The sequence below is a fragment of the Bos javanicus genome, chromosome 10 (assembly GCF_032452875.1).
Source record: "Bos javanicus breed banteng chromosome 10, ARS-OSU_banteng_1.0, whole genome shotgun sequence".
Classification (NCBI taxonomy): domain Eukaryota; kingdom Metazoa; phylum Chordata; class Mammalia; order Artiodactyla; family Bovidae; genus Bos; species Bos javanicus.
This window is the reverse complement of record NC_083877.1, coordinates 44,326,686-44,335,886: the sequence shown is the minus strand read 5'-3', so window position 1 is coordinate 44,335,886 and position 9,201 is coordinate 44,326,686. Positions and strand designations below refer to the sequence as shown.

Genomic DNA, 9,201 nt, shown 5'->3' with positions numbered 1-9,201 from the left:
AGAAACAGTGATGAAGTAAACAAATGCACAAACTCCAGGTGGCCCCTTCATCAGAGGTTCAAAGATGCTTTTGTTGCAGGCACACTTCCTGAGGTCCAGCATCTCCTTCTCCAGGCAAGAATACTGGAGTGGGTTGCCATTCCCTATTCCAGGGGATATTCCTGACCCAGGGATTGAACCCGGGTCTCCTGCATTGCAGGCAGATTCTTTACCCTCTGAGCCACCAGGGAAGCCCCTGCTTCTTACTCACAGGGCCTATTACTCACTGGCATAATTTGGGGGACATACAGAAGGCTTTCTTGATTGAGAATATCTCCAAGGAGCCATGAATCTAGAGTCCTGAGCATTTATCTTCTCTACTGATTCTTTTATTTTTTTTAAAATTTTTTTATTTTTCTACTGATTCTTTTAAACCATGAGCAGCTTACGGAGAACAGCACGTTCTCTGTTCAATTATTATTATTTTTTTTGTAAAGGAAAAATCCCTGTGTGACATACCCATAGGATGTTCAAGTGTAAATGCAGCTCATCTGTCTTCATAGTCCAGCCTGCCAGTCTGGACTCTTCCCTGTATCTTTTCTCTGTCCCCAGGCACTATTCCCTGGGAGAAAGGCTTTTCAAGAGCCTCATGTGAGTTTTTGCCTCCTTGGGTGCCTTTATTAACAAACCCTAAAGAAAATCCATGGGTTTCTATTTCCTCATCCACCTTGTTATGTGTTATCATCCTTCCCAAATTAACCATAGAATCGCTGTGTGAGGTGGTCCACAGGCTTTCACAATAAAATCAACTGCATATGGAAATGAATCTGAAAATTCCATTTATTAAAACAAATACATTGTCTATGAGGGGGTGAAAGTGTACACATCACATTCAGGTTTTTCTGCTTTAACATTTCTGTATTTCTCTCTCTTTGAAAGATATACTCCATAGATCTTATATAGGAAAAAATGTGAACAGTTGTAGGGCTGGGAAAACATTAATGTATATGTATAATAATTCACCATTGCCAGGAGCAGCTAGAAGCAAATATTAAAAAAAAAAAAGTACAAAAAAATTCCATAAGATAGCCTGCTTGATTTCTCAAAATTCTTTTTGTGATTATAAGTATACAGAGAAATGGTTTTAAATTTTTCCTTGGTAAGCAATCTCTTTCAAATATTATGAGCAAAGTTAGCCTCAGTTCAAAGTACTTACTCACAAGCTCTGACTTAAATAGCACTTGGTTTAAAATTGAAAGAAAAAAAGAAGAAAGATTTAATACTGAGGATGATACAAGATTGGTTTTTTCCTTAATAGAGTCTGCATTCTAAGTAGAGGGTTATTATTACTGTTTAATGAATTTCATGGCAGATTTTTCATTACTACCCAATATATACATAAATTAGGGCCTTGACTAATTAAGCTAAGCTTTCCTATTAGTCACCCCTTAAGATAAAATTATGCTGGTGAAAATGATTGTTAAATTTCTAAAAGAATTAAAACTCATTAGAGGCATAAGTAATCAAAAGATTATTTCCCCATTAACAAGTAAAAATACCAATAAGTTAAAACTCATATAAAAACTCTGGGATTATAATTCCCTTTTATAGGACATGAAATTATGAATGAGCCAAACATTTTTCTTAAACTTAATTTCAGAATACCTGTGTATTTTCTGCCTTCTTTCTTCCTTAATAAACAAGGTCACATGCAGTTTGACACTGCCTTAACTTTTAATTAACAGAGCTGTATTCCTATGAGTTTTAATTCCATTTTAACTGCTCCAAAGATCTAGCTTTACATGAAAATATAGAGACTCCTTCTGAGAAAAATAAATGGTGTGGATTATAAAAAATATCAGGGTCTTACAATGATGCTTTAATCACCACCAAAGAGTGCTTTATTCACACTTGTTTTTATGTGAACACATATTCAATTCATGTTTTGGCTTATTTTAAAAATATGGTTGGGTTTTAGTTGATTCCACAGTATTAGTAAGCCAATGGTACAATACTATAGTTTAACACTCTGCCAGGGTTTTTCCCCCACTAAATCTTCATCAGAATCCCACTGACTGTAACAAAATCCAAAAGCCTGAACAGAAGTATTTGGTTACAGGAGTGCATTCATGAATTTCACAATGTCTTAATAGTCTCCCTGTCCCCCCCCGCCCCCAGATACGAGTTTTAATTGAATGTATTTATTGTTTTACCCTCATCCCCATACAAGAAGCTAAGCAAAGTGTTTATCAAGTTTCTTTCAAAATCCATCCCTGGGCAGATTTTTATTTTCTTCCTTCCTTGCCCTCCTTTATTTTTTTTTAATGGGAGGAAAAGAATGGAAAGAGAATAAAATTAATTCAGAAATCGTCTTTTGGAATTTCAAAATAAAAAAAGAGTTGTAAGAGAGCCCTCATCTGCCTAGAAACAACACTGAAAAAAGTGAGAAAGACTTCCAAGTTTCCCATTACTGGTGGACTGGAGCCACAAAGAAGAAAATCACTTTCAACACATCTCTTGGGAAGAGAAGGCTAGAGCTGCAAGGAAGTTGTAAACAAAGGCAGAGAGACTCTAACCAACAAAGAGAAGAACAAACACAAAGCAAAGACTCTATTGAGAATTTAGGTGAAAAACAAAGGCTATCTCAGTGGAAAAAAGAGCCAGAACTGCTTCTGGTGGAGCTGCTTGGGGTGGCACCTGACCCTTCCTTGCTGGCATGTGAACCGCTGGATTCTGAGAGTGGATTTGATTTGGAGTAAAGGGTTATTCCTCTTGATACTTGAACAAATGAGGGCCATGTTTTTTCTTGTTAAGAAGAGCACAGAAAGCCTTCTTCACTCTAGAATTTTGGCGACTCAGGGAAAAAGGGAATTTGCTCTGACTCTGTGACCACAGCACTTCCCAACTCAAGGTGAATCTGTGCTTCTGATGCTTGCTGCTACGTGTGCTGCCCTGGATCCTGGTTCAAATCAAAATGCTTTGGATTCTGGAAAATACGTTGCAGAAGCACTGACGCCTCTGTTAACTAGGAGGTATTTTAGGCGTGGCTAAGGCTCTGAAGTCATCTCAGTTTTCAAGATACTGAGTCTTGTCCTCCCTAGCTTTATTTCTCTTTTATTCTTTTTCCAAACTTTATAGTAAAACAACAGAACTTCTGAATGGATGTAACATGGGGACATTTTCATGCAGTATTACTCAAAAACTGTCACAAATATATGAAAGCACCAGTCACAACACATGATTTACTTTTACTTGCAGAATCAAAGCTATCATGTACAAATGTTAGGAATAGTGATCAAAGAACACAGACAACCGGCATTTGTTGTTGTTATTACCATGAGGATAAACCACGGGGAACACCTCTCTAAACCCTTTGGGTGCTCATCCTTCGAGTTCAGTCTTACAGACAAATCCAGCCTATCTCTTCACTACTCTAATGGAGAGGGGTGGAAGGAAGGGTGGGGGAAAAGGGAAAAAGAAAAGAAACAAAGACGAAACATCAACGTCATTGAACCAAACCATGGCTACACTGGGCGACTCAGCTTGTCAAAGGGTATTCTAAAGGCAATATTCATTCCAAGAAGGTCATACATATCTGAGCTCAGGACAGCTGTCTGTTTTAATTTTTATTTTTTTTAAATATGAAGCAGAAACATAAGGTTTGGGGAGGGATAGCAGGAAAGAAATGACATCAATTTTATCTTTACATATTCCCCTCCTCTAGGCAGTTCTCCAGACATCAGATCTCTTAACTTGGGGTGTGGATCAGCTTTCATACTCATAAAGGGGACCAGTTCTTTAAACATGCATAAGCCTGGAGACTCCAGGATGGTTCTCCTCCCTCTCTTTAAATGCTGTGGACTAGAAAGGCGCCCACTTTGCTAAAAACTCTACATCAGTGTCCCTGGAGCCCCGAGGCTCCTCAGGTTCCTCCTGAAGACTTAAAGGATAGCACAGAAAAACTTCTTCTCCCTAAATGGGTTTTCTGAAGCCGGAACAGGTGTCAGGAGGGGATCTTCCTTGGCATGCGCTTCACAGTAGGCCATCAAATCTGCAGCTGCCTTGGACACCTGGAAAAGATGACAAAAACAACCAAAACTTTAGATGAGGCGTCGATGAAGGCGCTGATGCAGGCTCAGTGAGTCAAGGCTCAGACTTGGGTGTCCACGCTGCCTGGGTTCAAGTGAAGCAAGATACTCATCCTCAAAAGCCACTGCTTCCTCATCTGTGAAGAAGGGAGTTGATGATCTTGACCTCACAGGGCTGCTACAAGCAGGTCTGGGATTAGAGTGAGGTGAGTGAGGCACTGAAGGAGGCATTCATGGTCAGGGTCAAGCAAGCATCAACCTTGTATTTGTCCAGGCATCTCCTTAAATTCTGTGCCCCAGGCAGGTTGCTTGCTTCCCTCATCCCAGTCCCAGCCCTGGCTGCAAGGGCTTAGGAGGTAAACCATATACATCATTTAGTGCCTAGAACACTACAAGCTTTTCACACAGGCTATCCATTATTATCATTCTGTAGTTGTGTCTCTCTGCTTCAAAAATTGAGCTAGGGATGCCTAAAGCCATGTTGATTTCTTTTTAACAAACACATGAGAGGTATTATACATGTACTCACACAACTTTATATATATGATAATATTATATGTAATGTATTACACATATTATATGTGTTACTTCAACCAAGCATCACATGCTTTAAGGAATTCCACTGGGAGGCAGGTCAGTGATCTCAGTGATGCTGTCATTTCTCACATTTCTGTAGCTCCTTGTTGAATGTCTTCTGGAGTACCTTCCTTTGATGAGCTTTGACAGTGGCAAATTCTCACTATTGAAGGGGAATTTAATATGAGGAAATAAATTACAAGTCATTTGTAACTGCATCTTGGGCCTACGTGGATGATGATCTACCCAGAGAATGCCATCTAGAGGTCAAAAACCATAAAGTCAAGAGTCAGTCTCTTACAAGACATAATACACTTGCTCTAGAAATCAATACAAACATTTCCCTACATCAGTGTACTACCACAACAGCAACTCAAAGTGACTACTGGAAGATAGTCCTAAGAGTGGGGAGACAGGATTATTTCTGAAAAGATTCATTGCCCCTGCTACATGTGGCTTATACATACCCAACAAAGGCATCAGACTTGCTCAATGAGACATAAGCAGAAGTGATATGAGTCACTTTGGGGCAGAGACTTCAAGAACTAATGCATAGTTTGCCATCAAAGTCTTAAACACAACTGATTTTTGTATGTTGATTTTTTTAATCTGCTACTGAGTTCATTTATTAGTTCTAACAGGTTTTTTTTCTTTTTTGAGGGGGTGACATTATTAGGATTTCTCTACGTAAGATCATCATCTGCAAACAGAGACAATTTTACTTTTTTGGTTTTGGTTTCAATACCTTTTATTTATTTTTTCCTTCCTGGTTATTCTGGCTAGGACCTCCAGTACTACGCTAAATACAGTCCTGAGAGTGGGTAACCTTGTCTTGCTTCTGATCTTACCAGAAAAACTTTTAATCTTTTAACATTGAGTATGATGTCATCTGTGGGCTTGATATATATGGACTTTATTATGTTGAAGTGCATTCCTTCTATACCCAATTTATTGATAGTTATTAACATGAAGGATGTTGTATTTTGTTAAATTTTCTCTCGTATCTAATGAGATGCTCGTGTGATTTTTATTTTTCATTCTATTAATGTGATGTAGCACATAATGTGCTGTTGAGTTTGGTTTGCTAATATTTTTGTTGAGAATTTTAGCATTCATATTCATCAGGGAGATAAGCTTACAGTTTTCTTATAGTGTCCTTACGTGGCTTTCATATCAGGGTAATGCTGACCTTGTAAAATTAATTTGGAAGTGTTCTCTCCTCTTCAGTTTTTTGGAAGAGTTTTAGAAGAATTGGCATTAATTTTTTTAAATGTTGGGTAGAATTTACCAGGAAAGTCGTCTGGTCTTGAGATTTTCTTTGGTGAGAATTTTCGATTACTGATTCAATCTCCTTACTGGTAATTGGTCTGTTCATATTTTCTATTTCTTTTTCAAAGATTCAGTCTTGGTAAGTTACATGTTTCTAGAAACTTATCCATGTCTTTTAGATTATCCAATTTGTTGCATTTAATGATTCATAGTAGTCTCTTATGATCCTTTGGATTTCTGTGATATCAGTTATAATATCTCCTCTTTCATTTCCAGTTTTATTTCTTTGCGTTTTTTTTTTTTTTTCCTTAGTCTAGCTAAAGGTTTGTTAATTTTGTTTAACTTTTCCAAAAAATAGCGCTTAGCTTTGCTGACTTTTGTCCTTCTGGTCTTTATTTCATATATATCTGCTTTGATCTTTGTTTTTGCTTCCTTTCATGAACTTTGTGCTTGAAATTGGTTCCTAGTTACTTGAGGTATAAAGTTAGGTTGTTTATTTGATACCTTTTAAAATGTTTTTCTTAACACAGGTGTTTATCACTATAAACTTCCCTCTTAGAACTGTTTTTGCTGCATCCCATGTGTTTTGATATGTTGTGTTTCCTTTTTTTTTTTAAATTTGTTTCAGGGTACCTTTTAACTTTTCATTTCGCCTTTGATCCATTGGCTGGTTGTTTACAAGTGTGTTTTAAAATTTCTGCATATTGGTGAACTTTCCAGTTTTATTCCTGTTACTGATTTTTAGTTTCAAACAGTTGTGATTGGAAAAGAGTCTTGGTATGATTTCAGCCTTCTTAAATTTGCCAAGACTTGTTTTATGATCTGTCATTTGACCTATCCAAGAGAATGTTCTGTGTGCACTTAAGAAGAATGTATGTTCTGAAGCTGTTGGATGCAACGTCCTATATGTGTTTTAGGTTCACTTGGTCTAAAGTAGACCAAGTAGAGTTCAAGTTCAACATTTCCTTATTGATTTTCTGTCTGGATGATCTTCCCATTGTTGAAAGTAAGGTAGTAAAGTTTCCAACTATGATTGTATTATCTGTTTCTCTGTTTAGTTCTGTTAATATGTGCTTAATGTATTTAGGCACTCTGATTTTGGATGTGTATATATTTATAATTGTTGTATCCTTTTAGTAAATTGACCTATATATCATTATATAATAAATTTCTTTGTCTTTTGTTATAAGTTTTGGCTTAAATCCTCACTGTTTAATAGGCATTACATTGATTATTAAAGTATTTTTATTGTGTTTCTATTTTGTTACAGACATTAAGTTTTCTCTACTGATCTGTTATCCTCCTTTTATAGAGTAAAAATTGCAGGAGTGGTTCAGTGTCATATAGCAAAGTATGCTTCAGAAAAAGAATTTGAACATTAATGTTTAGCCATTAAGCCACAGCCATCTATATACAAACAACTCAAACAGCCTTCTACATACAAACTACTCAAATGCAGGGCTAGTTCCAAAGGTCAATTGAAATTCTTTGTGCATCTTTTTGAAATGCTATTATGACAGAATGAAAGGAAACAGCCTGTTCTTGTCTTAGCTCCTCTAAATGAAAGCAAAGAACAGACTTTTAGAATCTCAATTACTTTTATTGTTTTGATTTTTTAATTGTTTGAGGCATAGTCATTATTATGCAAGCAGCAGAGACTAGACAATAGTAATGTCTAAAACTTCCTTGTTAACAAGAGATACAGCAGTGTCCCTACTCGTTTGCAATGCTCACACACAAATGTGCAGCAGGAATTTTCAGTCTTTTAATGGTACAGAAAGCACTATACTGGGCAAAATTTAACATATTATTGAGAGAGGAATTTTTGCAGACGCTAATGCCTGTGGCTGGTGATTTGTTATGTAAGGGAAGACTGAAACTTCTCTGGTCTATAACATTTGGATAACAAGAGATGAAATTAATATGTCTCTGGTTAATAATGTGTTAATAGCTTAGAGTTGCTCAGATCTTGTATTTGAACACTTGATTCTGAACAATTTCCTTCTGAAAATGTAATATGTGTTTTATCATGTTTCCTCAACTAGATTGCAATCTCCTGTGGGTGACGGTCCAATACAATGTCAGAATCCTAGCAGTAATTAGAATAATGGCTAATATTTATCTGCCCTTGATACATGTTACTTTACACACAGTATTTTATTTAATCCTTAAAACAACACTATAGGTCACAAGCTATTATTATTATCCTCACTTTTAATATGTGAAGCTGAGGTTTCATTAGGTGTTTGCCCTAGTTCTCACAGCTCGTGAGTACCACAGTCATGAGTCTTAGTGTTCTTGACTTAATTTTTAGGAATGCTCTTTCTTTCTAATTCTTAGTATTATCCTTTATCCTTACCTTTCAATGAGTTACAGCAATAGCCTGCCTGGCAAATCTTCTGGCTTTCTAACCATCCCTGCTAACATTTCTCATAGAGATTCTTTCACATTTCACGTTCCTAGGCCTAGTTCTTCCATGAAGATTTCCCCAATAACTTTAGGTAACCTCTCTCTTTTCTGTTCTGTTGATTGTTCCTACTAAAATATCTTACATTTTAGAGATGATCAAGATGCAGAGTAGGTGGACCTGGAACTTATCTCCCACCACAAACACATCAAAAATACATCTACATGTGGCACTGAAAACTAACTGGAAACTGGCAAAGTCTCCTATACAACCAAGGCTGAAAGAAGGATCTACACAGAATCGGGTAGGAAGGGAAGAGAAGCAATCAGGTCAGGACCTGTGGCTCAGGCAGGGGACTCAGAAGAAAAGGGAGATTACAGGAGTAGAGATCTTCCCTGGGGAATAAATGGTTCAAGCTACATATTACAGGCACGAGTCCTGAGGTCTGGCCCAGTGAAGACAAGCTCCCTTGACTGATTGGATGACTGGGAGGACTAACATGAGGGCTGTGGGAAGCCCAGACTCTGTCTACTTGGGAGGAATGCATGTACGCACTCACTTTCTCCTGAAGCAGAGTGGAGAGGGCTGATTGAAATTGCACTGGTGGCTGGTTGGTTTCCCATGACTGCCCCAGAGCACCCCAGCTTGAGCTGAGCGAATGTTCCAGTCCTGTTTAATTCATGTCATAGCTCTACGCTGGAGTGAGGGCTGCATGACAGAGAGAACTCTGCTCTAAGACGCAGAGGTGGTTCTGACCAGAAGCGCTGTGTGAGCAGGGCGGGGGCAGCCATTACTGGCACTCTCAGAGGCAGTGCATCAGAAGCAGCCTTGAACTCTGAGGCTAGACCACAGTAGCTTGTACCCTGACAGATGTTGAGAGCC

General features: G+C 37.8%; 1 protein-coding gene across 4 annotated transcripts in view; it reads right to left on the bottom strand.

The window, feature by feature from the left end:
• Positions 1-801: 801 nt before the first annotated feature.
• GNG2 (G protein subunit gamma 2) overlaps positions 802-9,201 on the bottom strand; it is a 129,432-nt gene continuing 121,032 nt past the window's right edge. For all 4 annotated transcript variants that reach the window (XM_061430983.1, XM_061430980.1, XM_061430982.1 and 1 more), the window contains one exon: positions 802-4,049. In XM_061430983.1, the coding sequence (XP_061286967.1) occupies positions 3,921-4,049 (129 nt within the window). In that variant the 3' untranslated portion in view covers positions 802-3,920. The remainder of the gene's footprint in view (positions 4,050-9,201) is intronic.